General features: G+C 39.6%; 1 protein-coding gene across 1 annotated transcript in view; it reads left to right on the forward strand.

Moving 5' to 3' along the window:
* The window catches only part of ASTN1 (astrotactin 1), a 463118-nt gene extending 450877 nt beyond the window's left edge, over positions 1-12241 (forward strand). Inside the window, exon 23 of the mRNA XM_033915539.1 lies at positions 12004-12241. Within this exon, the coding sequence (XP_033771430.1) occupies positions 12004-12241 (238 nt within the window). The remainder of the gene's footprint in view (positions 1-12003) is intronic.
* The last annotated feature ends 11271 nt before the right edge of the window (positions 12242-23512 follow it).

Genomic DNA, 23512 nt, shown 5'->3' on the forward strand with positions numbered 1-23512 from the left:
CTCTAATTCAGCTTCCTGTTTCCGCTTTTGACTAAGCACCGTGTTGCCGATCTGAAGTTCTGTTGATGCCAGGGGTAGAAGGAGGCCCGTTGCCAATCTTAAGTGTCATCGTGGAGGGGGGGGTGCAGATCTTGTTGCCAAAATCGGAAAGTTGAGGAAGGGAGAAAGATGGGCCTGTAGTGGATGGAGAGATTGAAAGAAGGAGGCAGATGATGGAAGTGGGAAGAAAGGGGATAGAGAAGAGGGCAAATGATGGAAGTAGGGAGAAGGGGCAGATGATGGGGGAAAAGGATTGAGTTAGGGAAATACTGGAGGGGGTGAGGGAAAGAGGTGGCGAGCTGTAGGTAGACAGTAAAAAAGGGTATTAAGAATCTAGATGGATGCAGAAAATAAATTGAAAAAGAAAATGAGGGAAGAAAGGGATTGCAGAAGAGAGGTGTGAGAGAGGGAAGGAGAGGACAGAGATTCCAGACCAATGGGGGTGAAAGGAGAGATGGAAGGGGGAGGCATACAGTTTCTGGAAGGGGCATAGAAGGAGAGAAGATGCCATATAGGGAGGGGCAGAGAGATGGCAGACAGTGGATGGAAGGAAGACAGTAACAAGAAGATGAGGAATGCAGAAACCAGAGAAGACAAAGGTAGAACAAAAATTTTCTATTTATTTATTGCTTTAGGAGACATGTGTCACTGTTTCTGTGGTGTTGCATTTTATGCAGAGTCCAGCTTCTTGCTGGTTCATTTTAACCTTTGTCTATGTATTTCTACTTTATCCCCCCCTTTTACAAAACTGTGGAGTGTTTTTTAGCACCAGTTGAGGTGGTAGCAGCTCTGATGCTCAGAATTCTATGAGCATCAGAGCTGTTACCTCCGTGGCTAAAATCCACACTACAGTTTTGTAAAAGGGGGAGGGGTTAGTTTGTGATGATATATTTCATATTAGGCGAAGGTGTTTTCTGTGCTCTGTGTGTTCAAAAGACAAGGTTTTCTGTTAGGATTGACGGTGTATGTTTGATCTGTACTAGTCTGGCTTGTTTTGTTTTACAATGGGTGTATTGATGTACTGCTCACTGCAATATGTAAGATGCTGCCTTTTCCTAGGTACTCATGTGTGACGTGTGGGTTGTTACTAAAAATCATGTTTTTCGTACAGATGGGTGGGGCAAAAAATTATAGGCCCCGGGTGTCACAAATGCTAGGTACCCACTGGTAACCCAGATGTGATGAGAAACCAATGTATAATAGAGTAAACACTTTCAACACTGAGTGTGAAGATGTCCAAAAATGTAAGACACGAACAGCATAGACCTAACTCAATCCAAAAAATGAAGGAAAAAACCTCAGAAAGGGCCCTCCCACCTCACCAAAACGGCTCAAAGAGGTGATCGAGCGTTCACCTCACTGGCAAAAAACCTTCATTGTATGATAAAGTCTTATGCTGTGCTGTAATGTGCCAATGAAAATTAAATAATAGAGGAAATATTCCACTTATCTTCACCGATCAGTGAATATAAGTGGAATATTTCCTCCATTATTTAATTTTTCGTGTCTGTGTGGTGAAGAAAAATCTACAATCCTCCGTAGCACTCTTCAACTTCCAATGTGCAGGTAGACAAATAAATTCAGCAACATTAGACACCCTCTCAAAATTAGGCTTTTGCTCCAAGTATTTCAAATAAGGACATCTTCAATGTAGCTCTTAGAAAACGTGGGAGTCAAATCAAAGGCCAGATGATCATGGACTACTGCAACTATTAGTGTCATCTCTAAGTAGCAGGCTGATCAGTACTAATTTGAACGATATAAACCTAATAGGATCACACGAGGACAATATTTATTTGTCTAATCGACTATTAAATCCTGACGATATAAGAGATTATTTGATAAATTATTTGGGTTTTGGGCAGGTAAAATGAATTCATGGTTATGTACCATCATTTCTCAGACTCATTCATATATGTCTTTTAGGAAGCTGCTGAAAACTGACTTATGTAATAAATTTGTTAATTGATGTTTTTTGAATTTTGACTGCTAAAATGTACATCGTTCTTTTAGACTGTTCTTAGCTTGATTTTAATATATATATATTTTAAATTAATTGTATTTTATTTTGCGTTTGCATAAATTCTCTTTGTATGTGAACTGCTTAGAACTATATGGTGTGGCGGTAAATAAAAATAAAATTATTATTATTATTAATTTCATCAGATTTGTTTACAGAGCACATCTCACCTCAAAGGCCCTCTCCCCTTCATAATGATCTAATTTGTTGAATTGATATCCTGATGGAAATCATGCACAATGAAGAGGCAGGGAATGAGAATTAGAGAACGCTCTATGGCACTATAGCCAATACAGGTTGGGAGGATGGAAAGGGTAACTAGCAGATTATATGATCCTTGAATATAATGACCTAGCAAGGAGGAGATAACAGCATTCTAGAGAACTGGAAGAGAGATGGCCTGGTAGTGACGTAGTTCTGGTACTTGAGTTTTTTACTAAAGTTATACTGTTTGAGGGCTACTTTGTGCAAGATTCAGGATTCTGTATCTCTTCTTTTTAGGAGTATACAGGATAATTTTTTAAAGTTTTATTTTATTTCTTTCATTTCCTTGTTTTATATTTCATTTTGGTATTTTTAGGGTCTTTTCTTCATGTGCTGTTTAGCGTTGGCATGATCTGTTTTGAGTTAGTGTGTATTAAAGAAAATAACATCCATAAAAATGGAAATAAAATGACTGAAATAAAAATGAAGGGACCTACTTGGTACCTTCACTGCATTCACTGATCAAAACATTCAAGGTACTGAAGGGAATGGACTTAGTAGATAAGGACAGGTTGTTCACCCTCTCCAAGGTAGGGAGAACGAGGGAGCACTCTCTAAAGTTGAAAGGGGATAGATTCCGTACGAATGTAAGGAAGTCCTTCTTCACTCAGAGAGTGGTAGAAAACTGGAACGCTCTTCCGGAAACTGTTGTAGGGGAAAACACCCTCCAGGAATTCAAGACAAAGTTAGACAAGTTTTGAACCAGAACGTAAGCAGGTAGGGCTAGTCTCAGTTAGGGCGCTGGTCTTTGACCAAGGGCCGCCGCGTGAGCAGACTGCTGGGCACGATGGACCACTGGTCTGACCCAACAGCGGCAATTCTTATGTTCTTAATATTTTTCTACTGCAGTGCTCTAGACTGTACAAAAACTTTGATGAGTTGTACCCCATTCCACAATTCATATACTGTAATATTTTCTTCACTTGTATTGTTTCCAAGTTTGTTATTTCTTTGATATAGCGGCTATAAAATAAAAAAAAAAGAGTTATCTAGACAATTTACAATTGATAAAAAGCATTAAAACAAAAATACAGTATAAGCCTCATGTCACTGCTTTCTGAGTTTATGTACATTGGCAAAATATATTATTTTTGTATCTATGCACATATTTTTTGAAATGGACAGACTTTGAATAACTACAGCACAGTTTGGTAGAGGATATCTGTTTGCCCAGAGGTAAATCAACTAGAAGTATTCAGTCTTCCCTAAGCTGAGACTTTCTGAGAAACATATACATACAATCACTCTCTCTCACAAACACTCAGACTGATTTTCTGAGAAACACACACCCTCTCTCTCTGAGAAACACATGTTCTCACTTTTCTCTGAAACACACATCCATCTTTGATTCTCATGGGCCGATGCTCAAAGGTTCGCAGTAGATCAAATTATACCGCAAATGTTGTACCGCAAAATAATCACGGCATGCATGCTCCCGGGCTGTACTTATTAAAGCTAAGTCTAAAGCTAAGTCTAAAAATATTTTTGAATATAATTGATGAACTTTTGAAGTTTTAAGTATAAATTATTAAATTATTAAAACTGCCCATAATTTGTTAAAAGTATAATAATCAACTTAGAATAAAACTAATCGGCCGATGATGAAGAGCCACGTAATTCTCCCAGCTAAAAAGCCTTTCTGAAGCGGTGGAGTGGTGGGTCTGAGGCCAAATGAAATAGAATTGATATATCCAGGCCTGAATTTGGAGTGCTCAGAATAATGAGCATACAAATTTATACCACATTAAAATTGCAGTATTAACTTGCTGCACACTATTCTACACTAATGTTCTTGCCAGTGTCTGAGTGCTGATTGGCTCAGGCACTGACAGAAACATTGCAATAAAAAAGAAAGGAATGCCGCCAGCCCTGGTGGCTCAAATTCTCTCCCCCCCCCCCCTCCTTGCAGTGGAGCCAGACTGACACCCCCTGACCCCAATCACAATTGGCCCTGGTAGTTCAGTGGGCAACCCTCACCCCCACCCCAAACTTTAGAGAAAGCCCTGGTGATCCAGTGGACCCTGACCCTCTTCCTGAACCTAGTCAAAGCCCATGAGAACTTTGTGCCATGTCGTAAACCCCCCCCCCCAATCAGAATGTTTCCTAGTGGCCTAGTGTAGCCCTGCCGCCCCTCCCTCCCCCCTCCATCTAGCCCAACATACCTTTGCTGGAATTGAGGAAGGAATAAACATCCTTCCTTCCTCCCTTCTGGGTGGCATCATCCAAAATAGTATTGCCCAGCCCTGCCCAGGGCATTCTGGGATACACTAGGCAGGGCCTAACTACTAAATGAGAAAATATACATAAGTAATATGTTTTAAAAATCTATCTGACAGTTTCTATATAGTCCACCTAGATTTAGGCATCTATATTGGCATGCCTAGCCAATGTAGGCACCCAACTTAATTGACCGATAGGCTTAATCGCCACCAATAATTGACACTTAACACCTCATAAATGGCTATAATTTAATTTAATTGAAAGTTAGGTGCCTAACTCGAAAAGCATGATTCTATATAGAGTAGGCACTTAGTCCAAAATGCCTCTCTAAAAGTGGGCATGGTTAGGGATGGATCATGGGCATATTTTCAAAGTAGTGGCTAACTTAGGCACAGGTATATAGACAAAGAAAAACCTGACATAAATTGGGTTTGCCTAAAGTTAGGACTCCTAGTGATGTCAAAGCTTGCTTAGGTGACGCTAACTATGATTCTATACAGTGCACCTAATTTTTATAGAATCGCACTTAGCGACTTACTAGTTGGTGTTAATTTTTTAGGCAGGCTGAATTGGGCCCTGTATGTATGTGATAAGCGATCCAGTGATGGATTGAAACTGCATGTTTATATAACGATGAGTGAAATGGATCGGCATGAGACATATGTGATATATGGTCTAATGATGAAATAAAAATGACTATAATACTAAACATCTATGTGGAATAAATATTCAAGTTTATCAAGTTTCAAGTTTATTAGATTTCTTGATTAATCGCTTAATCGGACTTCTAAGCGATGTACAAATTAAAATTTACATTTTTAGGTAACAATACAGTAATTAAAAAAAAGACAAAATTACACTCAATTTAACATATTCATAACATTAGGTAAGGGGGAAAGAAATACAAATCTTAAAGTAAAGAGAGAACATTAAGGGAAAATACAAGAGGTTAACAAAATAAATATAATACAGATAGCATGGGGTTAGCTGGATAATAAAATTAGTTTGCAAAGGCATCCTTGAAGAGGAATGTTTTTAAGTTACTTTTAAATTTTCCAAATTCCTTCTCTTCCCTTAAAAATATAGGGAGGGCATTCCAAATCTGTGGCGCAGTAACTGAAAAAATAAATTGTCGTCTTGTATTTTTAATTTTCAATGAAGGGATAGACAGCAGATTTTGTTCATTGGATCTTAAGTTTCTTCTTGTAGAATATGGAATTAGTAGTTTAAATAAGAAAGCGGGAGTCTTATTATAAATAGTTTTGAAGGTAATTATACAAAGTTTATATGTTATTCTATGAATAACTGGAAGCCAGTGGGCTTTTTTAAGTAAAGGTGTTACATGATCAAACTTTTCTGATTTGGTTATAAGTTTAATTGAAGCATTTTGTATAATTTGAAGACGTTTTATTTCATGTAAAGCAATTCCTTTAAAGAGGGAATTGCAATAATCGATTTTAGACATCACCAAAGAGTGAATAAGAATATTAAGTGATTTGGGACATAGAAATTTAGAAATAGATCGAATTTTCCATAATCTATAAAAGGTAGTTTTAACAATGTTGCTAATATGATCGTGAAAATTTAGTTTGTTATCGAAAATGTAATGTAATGTAATTTATTTCTTATATACCGCTACATCCGTTAGGTTCTAAGCGGTTTGAAGAAAATATACATTAAGATTATAAATGAGAAGTAAGAAGGTACTTAAAAAATTCCCTTACTGTCCCGAAGGCTCACAATCTAACTAAAGTACCTGGAAATTAATAAAGAAGAGAAAATAAAGATGGTTGAAAAAAGAAAAATTCTATGTGAATTTATAGGATGGAAATTAAACTGACAGTGAAGAACTATATGAAAAATACATATGGAATGCAGTTAGAGAGGGTAGGTTACAATCTATTTATGGTATTTGTTTAATTGGAAAGTGTTAAGGTGGGTAATTTGGGGGAAGGTTATCTGAAGGTAGGTGAATCTTCTGGAGGTAAAAGAGGAGGGGTTAAGATATTTGGATGAATTTTTTGAAAAGCAGGGTTTTGATTTCTTTTCTGAATGTTTTGAAGTTGTCTGATATTGTCATAAGATTGGAGATGGAATGGTTGATTTTTGCTGCTTGTGTTGCTAGAAGGTTGTCAAACATTTTCTTGCGTTGTGTGCCTTTGAGTGGGGGGAAGGCGAAAGGGTTTGAGGTTCTTCTGTGTCTTGAGGTGGAGATTTGGTTTAAGCGGTTATTTAGATAGGAGGGGGAAGAGCCGTGTAATGCTTTGAATATCAGGCAGTAGAATTTGAATTGGATTCGTGCTTGTATGGGTAGCCAGTGAGAGTCTAAGAAGGCAGTTGTTATGTGATCATATTTTTTGAGTGAGTAGATCAATCTGAGGGCGGTGTTTTGTATGGTCTGGAGTTGTTTTATCACCCCGAAGATTTTAATATTATTAACTGATTGTAAGGGGATTTTTTGAATAGAGATTGGAGTAACAAGGGGAAAACTATCTTCCCATGGAAAAAGCATAACATTTGTTTTTTTAATGTTTAGAGCCAATCTGATTGTATCCAGTCAATGATAAATTTGGTCAAGTTTTTCATTAATCTCTGAGATTTCAGCAGTATTATTATTATTTAATGGATGTAGTAGCTGGATATCATCTGCATAGGCAAAAACTTGAAAGCCTACAGATTGGCATAAAGTCATTAGTGGAGCAAGAAAAATATTAAAAAGTAAGGTGAAAGAATAGATCCTTGGGGGACCCAATCTGTGTAGCAGCAATCTGTGTAGGTTTGGAGAAAGAGTCCTTGAAAAAAACAGAAGAGGTACGGTCAGTGAAATATGATGTAAACCAAGCAAGGACTTGATCTGTAACCCCAATAGATTGGAGTCTGTTAAGAAGAAGTTGGTGATCAATCGTATCAAACGCTGCTGAAAGATCAATAGATATTAACAGCACCGATTGATGATGATCTAAAAAATATTGGATAGAAGTGGTCATGCCAATCAGAGAGTGTTCAGTACTATGGTGCTGTCTAAAACCAGTTTGATTAGGATGTAACACGTTAGTTTTCTCTACAAATTCCGAAATTTGAGTGAAAACAACTTTTTCTGTCAGTTTTGCCAAAAATGGGATGTTAGATATGGGTCTATAATTGGTTAGATCCTCATAGCCAATCTTTGTATCTTTAATAATGGGACGAATGTATGATTTTTTTCCAATCCAAGGGCACAGTCTGTTGACTTAAACTTTCTGTAACTAATGTGCAGATAAAAGGTCCAAAGATGTCGAAATATTTTTTAAGGATAAATGGTGGAATCTGATCAGCCTTAGAACCTTTGATATTCAAAGTTTTAATAGTAGATTCAATCTCTTTTTCACTGGGAATTTTAAATCTTGAGCATTTAGAGAGTAGTGAATCTGGGTTAACCTGTTCATGATCCTTTGTAATCTGCGAGTTATTTATAAAATTTTTCCTAATGTTGTTGATTTTTTCAATGAAAAAATTAGCGAGTTCTTGGGCAGTGGGAGCAGTGCTACTTGTTTCTAATTGTTGTTTGTTATTAGGTATTATATTGTTTAGGATGGAATAAAGGAGAGATGGATTTTTGGCTTTTAATATTTTGTCGGAATAGAATTTCATTTTGGCTTGATTAATAAATAAAAATATAGACAATAAATATAATTGAAAATAAAAGGAAGAATAAAATGAGCATAGGTGATAGGTATAAATAAGCAGTAAGAAATACATGTCAAATTTAATATACCAAAATGATAGTTCTAAAATCAATGACCATTCTTTTTCTAATACTGGAATACCTTCTGAGAAAATACATACAACTCATACACACTCTCCTCTCCTTTTTTGTCTGTCTGTCTTTCTTTGACGCTCTGATTGTGAACCACACACACTTTCTGTCAATTCTCTCTGAAATAGTGACACTCAGAGAAATACCCACTCTCGTATTGAGAAATACATGGGCTCAGTCTGATCTGACAAAAACTACAGCAGAGGAAGAAACAAAGCTAGATAGATTTATTGAATAAAAAGGTGACTCAACACAATTCGTGTTTCGGCCATAGAACAAATAGCACCTCTTTGTAAAAACACCAAAGAAAATCTGTATGTAATTTGAGTAAGATTGTTTGCTTAGCAGTTCAGTACAGTATGTATTGGAACATTTGCCTACAGAGTTTCATGGGTGTTTTCACAAAGAGGTGCTATTTATGCTATGGTAACATCTTCCAATAACGTACCAGACTCCTGATGCAGGCCTTATGGTCGAAACACGAATTGTGGTGAGTCACCTTTTTATTTAATAAATCTATCTAGCTATGTTTCTTCATCTCCTCTGCTGTAGTTTTTGTAAGATAAGACTGAGCCCATGTGTTTCTCAATACGAGAGTGGGTATTTCTCTGAGTGTCACTAGTTCAGAGAGAATTGATAGAAGATGGGTGTGTTTCTCACAATCAGATAGTCAAAGAAAGACAGACAGACAGAAAAGGAGAGGAGAGTATGTGTGAATTATATGGCTGGGATATAAATTGTGTTGTCATCTTTTTATTTAAGAAATTTATCCAGCTGAACGTCATAGGCTGCTTTGTTTCTTTGTCTCCTCTGCTATTGTTTTTGCTTGTTGCGGACTTGCAGTGGAATTGTCTTTTGTCTTTTGCTCTGTCTTATCTATCCATTTGTAGATTAGAAAATTTCTCACATCATGACAGAAATAGAGCAATGGACAACCTATTTTAAATTGAAATTGAATACAGAAAAGACAAAATTACTCTGGCTCGGCCCAAAATTAGCTCACCTGCCCGCCCTCTTCACCCTACCCACAGGCCCTGCTCTACACCTTGAGTTCTCAAGCAAGGTCCTTGGCATCACTATCGACTCCTCCCTTTCCCTCAACGATCACCTGAATTCCCTGGCAAAATCTTGTTTTTTCAGCCTCCACATGCTGAGGAAAGTTAGATCCTATTTTCACCAAAAGCATTTCACCGTCCTTGAACAATCCATCATCCTATCCAAACTCGATTATTGTAACGCCATCTACTTAGGCCTAACGAAAAAAAGTCTTCGCAGACTCCAGCTTATCCAGAACACTGCGGCTAAGCTGATTTTTGCTAAATGCAAATATGACCACATGTCCCCTCTACTTACCAATCTTCACTGGCTCCCAGTACTTTCCAGAATTCATTTCAAATGCTCCTGCCTGGCTTTCAAGATCATTCACGGCATCCTTCCGCCCCTAATCCCTCTATCCTTCCTCGCCCCGACACCAACTACCACCAGATCTGCCCACAGACATAAACTATCCTTCCCCTCTCTACATGGCATCCTCCACGCAGGTAAACTGGGTAGATCCCTCCTCTCCAAAATCACCGACCTCTGGAACGACCTCACTGTCCCGCTGCGGAACCTGGACTCCCTCCAACTATTCCGAAAACAACTGAAAACCTGGCTTTTCTCTAGCGTATAATAATCTCTTCTCCTGATTACATCCTCTCTTTTTATGCTTTGTAAACTCTTTCTCTTCTCTCTTCCCATATTTTTTAAACTCTGTAAACCGCGTCGAGCTCCACTTCAGTGGAGAAAATGCGGTATATAAACCTAAGGCTTAGTTTAGTTTAGTTTAGTTTAGCAAGTCCAAATGATAAAATAACTATGATATCGCTTAACCTTAATGGGCATGATTATCCAATTTTAAAATCTATAAAAATATTAGGAGTCACTTTAGACTCCCATCTTACTTTGGTAGAACATACAAATTTGGTAGTGAAAAAGTGCTTTTTTGCACTATGGAAATTAAGGACCATCAAAAAATATTTTGACTCTTTATCTTTTAGATTGTTGGTACAGGCATTGGTACTATCTATATTGGACTACTGTAATATTGTTTACTTGGGCGCACCAAAGAAAGTTGTGAGAAAATTGAGAATAGTGCAGAATACGGCTGTTCGCCTGATATTAGGGCTGAAGAAAAGCAATCATATCAGCCCTTATTATCGATTATTACATTGGTTGCCAGTGGAAGCATGAGTAATGTTTAAATTTTCATGACTCTGTTTCAAGTTGGTTTGGGGATTGGCCCCTACCTACCTACCTCATTTCATGTTATATAACTGACCCGCGAGGGTAACCAGGAATTGTAACATTTGCATACCCAAAGATTTTAGGCTGTCCTGGTTGGGTAACTATATTAGTGGAGCCATGTTATCTTACGACGCCTTTTGAAAAGAAATTAAGACAGTATTATTTGATAAATTTAGCTCTTAATTCGATGGTTTTATTCTTAACATAATAATTTTATTGCATTAATTTAGATTTTTGTCTTTTTAGTTAATATGCTGTATTCTCACTTTAATATTTTGAACTTTGCTGATTGTCCAGTTTTTCTCTCATGTGTAAACCGCCTAGAATTCTTTTGATTGTGGCGGCATACAAAAATAAAGTTATGTTATGTTATGTACCATATCCATGTGTAGGACTTGTTTTCCCCATGTACTTCTACAATGTTTGCATTAAAAATTAAATCCTCTCCCTATTCATAGTTAGCACCTGACTTCCACATCTTGATTTTAGTAGAGATCTACACATATAGACCTACTTTTTAAAAATTATGACCAAAATCTACTTGTGATCACATGTATTTTGGGGATGGATGAACTACTGTATATAAATGTGCTTCCACTTGTGGTTGGATGGAACACAACTTGTATCAGAGCCTACATCATCTCTATTATAGTGCCTACTGGACAACCTATGGTAAACCAGGTCTCATGCTGGAAGATTTCATTATTACAATAGAAATATGGTTCCTCTTACATACAGTGGAAGGCAGGGTAACATCAGAAAATGTTCAGTCTTTTTAAAGAACAGCTCCACTGTCATATATTACACTGTATATGCACTAAAAATATCTACCCCGCCCCCCAACCTCCTCTTTTACAAAGCCATGCTAGCGGCTGCTGCTGTGGTAATCGCTCCGATGTCCATAGGAAATTAATGGACGTCAGAGTGTTTGCCACGCAGCAGCCACTAACACGGCTTTGTATAAGGGAGGGTTAGTTAGTTTGGAGAACTTGATATAGCACTAGCATACAGAGTACCACTGTGTAGATTTTACGCTGTGCTGGTGATTGTGTTGTAAAAATATTTTACATACAGCAAATGGACAAATCACACTGTAAATATTATATATTTTTATGTTCTATATTAAATGAATTTTTTGCCAAAGTTTTCTAACTGTCTTACTAGCTTTCTTATTCAATTCATATTTCTCAATATGTTGACTCTTTCCTTCTTTTAAGCTTTATCGTTTTCTAATCTTTGTCTCTTTCCTCCTTTCTTTTATTTCTCATTGCCTTTTCAGTAACTACTTTTTGCTTTTCATATGCTTTCTCATTTTCTATCATTCCATTTCTCTTTGATCATTGTACTCCTTCTCTTATTTCCTTTATGTTCTTTGCAGGAAAGCTGGCCTCATCCTCTCCCAACTAGAAGACCTGAAAGGATGGTGTAGCACACTCCTCCAAGAACCAAAAATCGGTCTTCAGCGCACCTCTCTCAAGTACCTTGCCTGCCGATACAGTGAGATCAAGCCTTATGGACTCAACTGGACTGAGCTAAGCCGAGATCTTAGAAAAACATGTGAGGAGCAAACACTGACCATTCTTTATAATGATTATGGAAACAATAAAGACAACTGAGACACAAGGAACTTACACAATGACCTCAAGATTGAATAGGTGAAGCTTGATAGAGGGCAGCATGGTAATAGGTGTTATGTGGAGCTTCATCTTGATTCCACCATTTGGGTCATTGGAACCCTGACGATAAAACCAAACATTGGAGATACTGTAAACAAGACTGAAGTTCACATGTGAGCTGAAGACAAATACCCAATCAAAATCATTCCTCAGGCAAGACATTCTTTCTATTGGCAGTCTCGGAGGTACTTTTGACAATCCTAAATGAATGCAGTGAAACCTGTCAGTATATTTTACCACTGAACATGCTTTTGGTCATGTTGAGCAAATGTTCTTATTGCACAAATTTCATCGTATAGTGTATGTAGGCTAGGAACTGCTTTGGCCAGTACCTGAAGCACCTTGAGAAGTCAGGTGCCCAGATTTTACTGTATGCTGGATAGTAGCAAATATGGAGAAGAGGAGGATGTAAACTAAATTTGCTGCTCCATTATTTTTTAAATCCTTCATTTTCTTATAGGATACATTTAACTTACTTGATAAGAATTTCCCATCACCCCTTACTCTCAGCTGCACCCCAATGGCTTCTAATTTACTTTCTAATTATGAACTATTTCTGTCAGGGAGATCTTGTATTCTATAGTACACTGGGCCTGATATACATTTTTTAGAATTATACTGAGCTATAGTTGCATCCTATGAGATTTGCCCACTGGCAATCACTATGCTGCCCACTTTACCACTGACAATGAAAGGAAATGGTGGGTTGGGAGCAATTTTTGCACACCTCTGTATGTGTGCCCGATTTGGTCACACCACTCACTCAGCCCTTGGTACAGTACTGCCGCTTTTGAATCAGTAAGTTATTTCATAGAGCCCTTTTCTCCTAGTCTGTTTGTTTGAAACAAGTTCAATGTTTCTGTTCTCTTTAAAACTTGGACCTGTGAGCCCTCTTAGAATAGAATAATATAGGCATGGCAGAAGGTAAAATAAAGGCTTGGTATCTCTATAAGAGACACACACAGAGGAATCTGTCGATACCCAAATGTTTACAATTTGTTCTTTTCACTGTCTTGCAGCTGAGAAGGTTTGCTGAATTGCCACGATTTGATTGAGTTTAATCAAATTTATATTTGGCCAGATTCCTGGACATTGGCTCCACTATCCGGGTTCCTTGAGACTGCTTTGCCTTCCAGGAAAAATTGTAATTGTTCAGGTTCATAAAAGACATAACGATTACTTTGATAGGAAATACATTTACATGGAAAGCGTAGTTGGAAAGTAGCCCCCAAATTCAAAACTGATTGACATAAGGTTAAAAACTTCTTTCGTCGGGATTGTGTCCATTTAGAAACATCAGGGAATATTGCAACTTTAGAGCCAAAAAACTCAGCTTTTTCAGTTTTGTAAAATAATCGAAGAATTGCTTCTTTGTCTTGGAAAAAGACAAATGTCACTAATAGCGTGGTTATATTGAGTTTAAAATGATTTGTATATCAAGCATGTCTTATATAGCATTATATAGCATCTTGTGTGATTTATCCCAAACAGGGCGTATTACAGGGGGTGTTTACCCCAGGCACCATGTTGGTGGGGGCGCTGGCACTCCTCTTCCTCTCCGCCCCACCTCTTCCCGCTCCTCCGCTCACCATACTCGCAACCCTCTTCCCTTACCCCATACCTCAAATTGGTCATCGCCGCGAGCAACTTCAATGTACTCCTTATGACCCCATCATCTCTTCTGCTGACGCAGTGGTGAACTAGAGGTATGGGAGAAGGGAAGTGGGGCGTGCCCATGGCAGGGGGGATCAGGGAAGGAGCAGGGGTGAGTGGGGTGGAGATGAAATTGGGGGGAGGGGTGCCACTGTTCCGGGTGCCTCTCACCCTCGCTACGCCACTGATCCCAAATAATGCCGCTTTTCACCCACATACCAGAAGGCTTCTCAGATATTTCTGGTGCCAACGTAGCAACAGCAACCAGTTTCTACCAGCATTACTGCTTGATTCCTAAGGTGGGCAACAAACCGCGATGTTCTAGATCAGTGTCTCGCAAGCTTTGTCAAGCCGCGGCATGCTAAATGTGATGGCCGCGGCATGAAGCATCTGTAAGTGCGTGGATGTTGACCCGATGACATCAAGTGCATGTGCAAAGGCCCTCCAGACAGGCCCTGATCCGCCAATTGAAGGGTGCTGGGAGAGAAGATGCGCAGAGAGACGGAGAGGCATTGGCGACGGCTGACTACCTACAGGATGTGCCTCTCGCCGCAAGAGTCACATCCCCTTCCCCCTTCTCTTTGTGATACACTGTTCTAGATCAAAGCATAAAAGAGTGTATGATATTCACTTAGAAGACAGTTTTCAAACTGTTTTAGGCTTTGCTCCCCTCCATCTTCTTCCCCCAACTGTGGGTACAAGTACCCATGAAGTGTGGGTGCAATAATCCATGTCAAAAAGAGGCAGGGGAGAGGGGGGAGGAAGAAATGCCCGGCACTTTCAAAATGTAAGACCTTTGAACTGTAATTACTTCATCCTGCACTTTTCTTTGGAAAACGAATATACACCAACATACATTTGAGCACTTCAAAGGTAAATCTACATTTATTAATACCATGCCGAGTTTCCGCCAAAAGTTCACAGAGAACAGTCCTTTTTCTTACATTTTTGTACATTGCAAAACCGTAAGACACAATTATGGCATCAATGAAAATAGAGGGTCATCTCACAAACTCCGATCCATCGTCATGATAGTGCACAAGCTTATGCCACGTCCAAGGCAGTAAGAGATGAGGGGTTGAGGAAGAAATGCAAAGGATGCTCAAGGAACTGACTCATCCCATCAAAGCTTGAATGTCCCGTTGCAACCATTATTCCTCTGGAACAGAGCCTCCCGAGGGCTGCTTCTGTGTGGTGTGGATAGAGCAGACACAATGGAAAGGGACAATGGCTAGGGCACGTGGTGCTATTGTCGATCACCTGGACTCTGTTGTCCTTGCATTAGCTAAATTGGTTAAGCATCACAACAGATTCAGAAGCTTTTATGACTTTTTTAGCGAACCTTTTTTTTTTTTCATTTTGATATGCTTGAATGCACAGCTTTGTGCAGTTTCTGCTTCAGCGCTGCTCAACTGTATAATATTATTCCTGCTATTTATACATTCAGATTTTTTAGTCTTATCAGTTAGAGATAGCAATTGAATTTTGCCACTTGAAAAATTGAATTCACATCTCTGCAACATCCTTGACCTCCTTTTCAACTATACACAAACATCACGTCTATATTTCAATGTATAAATACAAGAATCAATGCTTTATGTGACCTAGCAAATTTAAAATAGAAAAAAAAAGACCCCTTATGTGATTGGCACTCGCAGTCTATATAACCTCCTGATGTTTGCCTGATTGCATCTAATACTACTAGTGGATCCATATTCCAATGGTATTTTGTACGAGTATATACCGGAATATAAATTTGTTCCCATCTGCATACAAGATTGAAATGATTTATGAACTTTTTTTTTCCTCTTGAAATTAACATTTTAATGAAACAGAAGAAACAAAAAAAATAATCAAATTTGTTTCAGCCGAAGTCCCTCATTTTCAGCAGAGACAGTTGACAGTAATTTCAAAGTCATTTACCCTGGTAGAAAGCAATTGACCTGAATAAATGAACCCTTCTGAAATAGCCCTGCTCTGCTTGGCTCGGCTAAAAGTCCTGAAGGATGCATGCTATTTTCCACCCTGCTGCCTGCCCAAGTATTAGCATGAGTACTTTGCATCTGCTAATTTTCAGACACAGGGTACAGGTATGGGGACAGAAAACAAGCTTGTGTACTTTGAAAATTACTCCCTGAAACAATATTAGTTTCCTGTTTACTTTTCCAGGGGGCTTTTAACCCACTGGATTTTCAGACCAATTTTGCTTGTATTGCAAAGCATCTTGTGACTTTAGACTTGGTTTTTATTTTTGACAGAGCAGAGCTCCCAGGTTTGCTCAAAGACAGTGGAGAATTACAACCATTGCGTATATAGTACAGACAAGAGAAACAGGGTTGCTTAACCACAACAGAGGAATCAGTGAGGGTGATGAAAGGAAGTAGAGAGAATAGTGTGAAAACACACAAGAAGGCTGGCGGTGATGGGAGTTGGAATATGCATGCTCTAAACCCTAGGACAGACTACAAGCTTTTTAAAAGGCAAGCAGAAGATCAGATGTTACAGAGAGAATTCTTCTGTTTTAAATCAGATGTAGAGGCCTTTCGGTCTAATTAATTGTCATTTTGCAACGTGAATCAAGCTAGGATTCAAGAGCTCCCTTGAACGACAGATTTGTTTTCACGGACTGTGTAATGGTGATGCAGCTTTGATATTGCCTTATTTTCAGATTAAGATTATCAAACCATCGTGATCCTTTCCATTCTGAGTCTCTCAAGAACAATCTGTTGCTAGCTTTCTTGCAGACTGATTTATGAATTTGAACGCTTTTATTATTTAAAGGAAATGAGGACATTTATTATGCCAATATTATTCAAATTAACAGTAAACACAAAAGAAACTTTTTGGTGTCACATCCAAACTGACTATATCACATCTCCTAGGGAAGACTCGTTGTTTGTGTCACCCTGCCTTTCAGCAATCAATTTAGCCTGCTATCTTACTCTACGCCCCTATTATCAAACCGCTTTAATGTTTATTATCGCTGGCCACTGCGGTAAAAGCTCAGACGCTCATAGGAATTCTATGAGCGTTGGAGTTTTTACCACAGCGGCCGGTGATAAAAAAATTCTAATGCGGCTTGATCAAAGAGAGTCTTTATTAGCTATAAAGGCAGTCAGTACTAAGAAGGATTCTTTTCCTTCTAGTTTACTTAAAAACTATTTCCTAGTTTTAATTTCAGTTCTATATACAAAGATTAACTCTGAGTTCTCTGCAGAAAAAAACCCCTTCCCCCATAGCAGGCTATACTGTGACCAGTGCCAAGTGTAATATGAACCTTCTGTTCTCTCAAATTATTTATTTCAATTTCTATCCCGTTCTCCCAGAAGCTCAGAACGGGTTACAAGTAGACATTCACAATCGTTTGAAAACAGACTAGTCATGACAACAAATAGGTTACAGTAGACAATAACAGTTTATTCTAGAGACCAGACTGGTCATAGCGAAGAGTACTAGGAGAAGTATATTGAGGAGGCAATTTTTAATGGCCCGACTGGCGGAAGAGGAAGGTCTTTACTGCTCTGCAGAAGGTCATTAGTGAGTCTAGCAACCTGATCTCTATGGGTAGTCGGTTCCATAGCTGAAGTAGGAAGTGGCTGTAGGATTGTTTGTACGCCGTACTCATTCGAAGGGATCTCCCTGCGGGAATGCTGAGTCTTTGTTCTGCTTTGGAGCGAAGGGGGCGGTTAGGGGTGTATGGGCTTAGCTTGGATGCTATGTAGGCTAGGGTTTTTTTGGTAGAATCTCTTGTGTGTCATTATTACGATTTTCCCTTCATATCTAAACTCACTGAATAGCCGGTCTTCACCTGACTTAACAACTCCATGGAAAAAACTAGTGCACTTCATCCTTGGCAGTCTGACTTTAGAAATGGCTTCAGTTGCGTCTGTACTTAGCGACACTATAGCTCTCCTTTTTGGGGATTGCATAGCTATTCTAGCATCTCTTGATTTTTAGTCAGCTTTTGACTTGGTTGGTCTCGAAGGTGAGGCATTCAGTTGGTTTGCATCTTATTTAGATTCAAGATCCTTCTATATGACCTTTAGCTCCACTCAATCATCAATTCAAAAACTGTGCAGCAGAGTGCCCTAAGGCTCAGCATTTGACCAATCTTATTCAGTCTCTGTAATCAGTCCCCTTGCTGCGCTGATCCAGATTGTTGGAGTAGTTATTTTTATGAGATGATATACAGCTACTCAGTCCAAATCTTTCCTCTCTCAGTTTGTGCCTGGACTCCACTGTTGTACTGAAGTCCATAAACTAAGGATTAATCCTAAATCCATGGCCATCACAGGCTGCATATACAAACCAGATGTCTCATCTACCCTCGGGATCTCCCCTGTCTCCTTGGTTGAATCAGTAAGGAAGATACTAGGATGGCATATTAGGTGAGACAAAAGATCTATTAAGCTAAGTATCATATTTCCAGCAGTGGTCAATCTAGATCACAGATTCCTAGGAGGATCCCAGAAAGTAGATAGATTCCATACTTATCCCAGAGATACTGCAAGCGGTGGATTTCACCAGATGTATCTTAATAATGGCTTATGGACTTTCCTCCAAGAACTTGTCCAAACATTTTTTTTAACCCAGCTACGCTAACAGCTTTTCCATTTCTACATCATCTGGAGTATTGCGTTCAATTCTGGTCTCCTTATCTCAAGTAAGATATAGTGGCGCTGGAAAAGGTTCAAAGAAGAGCGACCAAGATAGTAAAGTGGATGGAACTCCTCTCGTACGAGGAAAGACTAAAACGGTTAGGGCTCTTCAGCTTGGGAAAAAAGACGGCTGAGGGGAGATATGACTGAAGTCTACAAGTGGATCGATTTTTCACTCCGTCAAAAATGACAAACACTAGGGGAAACTCGATGAAATTACAGGGAAATCCTCTTGTTAACTGAAAAACTAATAACCTACAGAGCTTTAAACGCAAACCATTTGTATCCGTTTGTTTTATTTTATATCTAGCTTTCTTGTGAACTGCATTGAGAGAAACTGTAGAGAAAACTTTATTAGTTGGGATATTAACTGGAGGGAAATTTCATGGCGACACCAGGAAGTATTTCTTCACCGAAAGGGTGGTTGATCATTGGAACGAACTTCCACTGCAGGTGATTGTGGCCAGCAACGTGCAAGATTTTAAAAGTAAATGGAATAAGCATGTGGGATCTCTAGGGGGGTAAAGTCAAGGGGGGTGGGTCATTAAAGTGGGCAGACTTGATGGGCTATGGCCCTTTTCTGTCATCATTTTCTATGTTTCTATGTTTTTCTATAGTGGTAAATAAGAATCACACCGACATTGCTATCCAAAACATCCGTCTTACCCAGTCCCTCTGAAATGTACGCTTTCACCATGATAACCAAATGGAAAATGATGTTACCACAGTAGTTCACGGTTGTTAACCTAAAAACATGTAGTTTGTTTTCTCATTTTTTTTCATGACCACCAAGCAAACGTTGGTGAATTAATATTAATGAGGTCAACCATGAAAAATGTATTAGTTAAGCTAAAATGCTCATACTTCAATTCTACACAGTCTGGTTATGTTGATGCTGCTCTGTTGTATGCACTCAAGCATTTGATTCACTTTGCGTGTGGGTATATATAATCGTCGAACAACTGCATTACACATAGACACATACATGCATCAACACAAAAATACCAAATTGCACAGGGCACATTTTACTCTGCATGGAGACAGAAAAAAGCTTTTATGTTTGGCATCAAAGAAAAATGATAGTGTCAAAGATACAGACTGGAAATGATCACTCTCTTTCATCTCTTTGCTTCCCCTCGATACCGTGCCCCCTACAGACCGCCATCCTTGTTGGGTCATGTGAACTCTTGATGCTAAACAGAAGTGTGAGGCTCTGCTTAATGAGGAACAGCTGGAAGCTCCAGCAAAGACCTTTTCTTTTGGCTTGCATAAACTATAACTGAGGGTCAATCTTGCCTGCCAACATTTTATAGCTTTCAATGAAAAGATGTTGCAAAGGCTGGAGAAGGGCAAATTGTGTGTGGGTTTGCGTGGGTCTGGGAATGTGTATGGGTGAAGATGGGAGGCAGGTGAGGAAAGAAAGATACCGAATTACTGTTGTATTAACACAGCAGTCTCCGAGCAAGACCCAGCATACTCTCGGTTAGTAAGTGACAATAATATGATTGTAAATCATAAAAGCAAGGAAAGCATCCACTTTGCAAGTGATTGTTTTCATATCTTTTGCCCAATCAGATTGTTTACATTAGTCTCTCCTGGCAGTTCAAGACCATTAACTCGACTAATCAGAAAGTGGTTAAGGCTTCCAGGGTTGCGCTCCAAATTTTTCATTTCACTTTGTTATTCTCCCAGGTGTCAGTTCTCATGCTCTTTGTTGTGTACGTTCAAAGGTGCTGGCAGAGCTTCTACATTTTAATAAGTTCCTTTCCCCTGCCACATGATCTATCACACAATGCAGAAGAAGAGCGCCTACCTCTGCCTCACATAGACTTTCTTTCTCTCTCAGCTTAACATTCATGGGCCAGATTTAAAGTTCCAGACCAAAAACAAGATCTGGGAAAATAAGCGAACAGGACCTGCATGTCAGACGACTACTACTATTTGTAATTTTTATAGCACTACCAGATGCACGTAGCATTAAACACACAAGAGACGGTCCCAGAAAGTTTGCACTGTTCTGAAATAGCACATCTTTTTGTCCCAGGGATCAATTTCCTGCAAATCCACCACTGACAAAACCACGTAAGCAAAAACTTATGCATCTCTGTGCAGTTATTTTATTTAACATATAGAGGAAAAACTATGGTTTGATACAGAAACTTTTACACACGTTTCTTTTTCCTGTGAACATTTTTTTCTTACTGCAGGAAGTTAAAATCTTAGGTGAAAACTATGCTTTTTTTCCACCAAAATTAAATTAACCAATGGACTTTCAATGAGGGTTTTTTTTCACTTCCCTCCCCCCCCAGCTGCTTTTGCTTCAGACATACGAGTAAATCTAGCACTATGTCGGGTTACCAAGGCTCATCATGAGCTAACACATATGAGAACAGCTCCATTAAAAGTAATGGGAGCTGCAATAAATAATGCACTTTAAGGTACCCAGTCTCCACACCACACCTTAATAATAGACACCTATGTTTCTAATGTCCAAGCAGCCCAACCAAATTTAGGTTACGTATTGTATGGCATCTTTGATAATGTGAAGTCTGATTTTGCATAAGCTATCTAAGAAAGAAAAGGAACATTTGGGTGTACAATCCTCCTTCCGTATTCATGGAGGTTAGGGGCAGAGCCAGCTTGCGAATATGGAAAATTTACAAATAACTTTTGGGCCGACTCTGACCTACCCCCGCCTCCCTCCTGCGTCCCAGACCTCACCTGGTGGTCTAGCAGTGACGTGGGGCAGGAGCGATCTTCCTACACTCCTGCCCTGTACAGAGCCATCAAGAACAGGAATTCATGGCAGTCATTTTGATGATGGCTTATCACGGGGCAGGAGCATAGGAAGATTGCTCCTGCCCTGCATCACCACTAGACCACCAGGTAGGGTATGTGCACAGCCAGGTGGTTGGCGTGCAGCACGATGTGGTGAGTGGCATTACGGACCTCCACTTGCATGTTCAGGGGCTTGAGGTGCGGGGCAACTGGAGCTGCATCCTCCGGTCCGCAGGCTCTCCTTTACCATCACGGGTTGGCTCGCTTCAGGCTTAAGGTGCGGAGCCATGGCTGAAAGGCGCAGGGCTGGGGTGAGGAACAGGGCACCTTCTCCTCTGGATCCTCCTGTAACTTTGATCACTGCCCGAGCTCTCCGGCTGCTTGTCCGTGTAGGAAGATCGCTCCCGGTAAGGTCTGGGGAGGTCAGGGATGAAGCGAGTTACTAAGGGGGTCCTGGGCCAATAAACTGCGAATAACCGAATTTGCAGATACTGAAACCACAAATACGGAGGGAGAAGTGTAAATGCGCCCAATTTCCTGAGAATTATACAATTCAAAAGGCTCACTGAATGCAGAGAGGGCCATTTTCAAAAAGGATAAAGTCCGACTTCAAACATTTCCCGCAAAACTTCCAAATTCAGAGGTGGAGAAGCATTCATTTTCAAATCTGCTGGGTGTCTGCATTTTCCCCCCCCCAAAAAAAAAATCATCTATTTGGATGTCTTAGCCACCAGGACATCCAACTTTAGGATGCATAACTTTATTCCCCATTTTTGACCACTAAAATGTCAAAGTTGAAAACATTCAGATCTAGACTATTTGGACATGAACAGGCATTGTAATCCACCTTGAACTGCAAGGTAATGGTGGAATAGAAATCACTAATGTAATGTAGGATTTTATATACCGCCTATCAGGTACTCAAGCATTTTCCCTCTCTGTCCCGGTGGGCTCACAATCTATCTAACGTACCTGGGGCTATGGAGGATTAAGTGACTTGCCCAGGGTCACAAGGAACCACGCAGGGTTTGAACCCACAGCCCCAGGGTGCTGAGGCTGTAGATCCAACCACTGCGCCACACACTCCAATGTAATGTAATTGTAATAGATTGGTACCATAGATATGCCAATAGAGCAGTGGGGCAACTTAGAGGGCACTGCTGTGAACTTCACATAAAGGGTGTCATGTGTACATTTCACCATAACCCCCTTATAATTTATGGTGAACTTCCCCAAAATCTTCTGTACCCACCAGTCTACCACCCCAATAGCCCTTATGGTGGAAGGTGGCACCTACATGGCAGTACAGTAGGATTTTGGTGGGCTCACACTTTCTACCACATATGTTAGAGGGGCTTGTGGGCCTGAGCCCTCCTCCAGCTTATTTGCCCATCCATCAGGTCATCAGATCAGTTTGGGGACTTTTTTGGCACTTAGACGTTTGAAAGCAGGTCTAGCTCAGAACATCTAAGTTCCTTCCAGGACGTTTTGGGAAAGGTTCGATTACAGGTGCAGAACATTCAAATCTAAGCATGCCCAAATACCGCCCATAACACACCTCCCAACATAACCCCTGGATCTTTGGACACACAGCGGCTAGAATACCTCATAAGACGTCCAGAAGCCTTCCGGGCCATCCTGGTGCTTAGGACATCCAAGTGCTGACTCATGACGGTTTATGGATGTCTTTATTTTTTGATTATGAGTCCCAGAGTCTTTTGTAATATACCTATAAGGATGCAGGGAATGCACATGTAATTTGAAGCATGCATAGCGGAAGCAGCCATTTTACAAAAGATCACACTGAAAAACAGCAGCATCAATCAGGGTTTTGAATGTATAAGTGCAGGTTACATATTTAACATAAATCTATTAGCCCACATACAAGCTGCTCTTCGATGTTCGTCTTCACACAGGCTTCAGGACCCCTGAAGAAGGTGTGTACCGAAACACGGACAGTGTTGGGTCCCTTGGTTTAATTTTAAGGTGTTGTTTTTAACCGCAATTATTTTAATAAACTTTGCCTGTATCATTGTACATGTTACTGCAGTTCTCCTTCCTTTGTTTTACCAGTCGTAATGTCACCAGACCAAAATCTCACTCATTTGCAGGGTGCATAAAT

Source organism: Geotrypetes seraphini, chromosome 12 (assembly GCF_902459505.1).
Source record: "Geotrypetes seraphini chromosome 12, aGeoSer1.1, whole genome shotgun sequence".
NCBI lineage: Eukaryota > Metazoa > Chordata > Amphibia > Gymnophiona > Dermophiidae > Geotrypetes > Geotrypetes seraphini.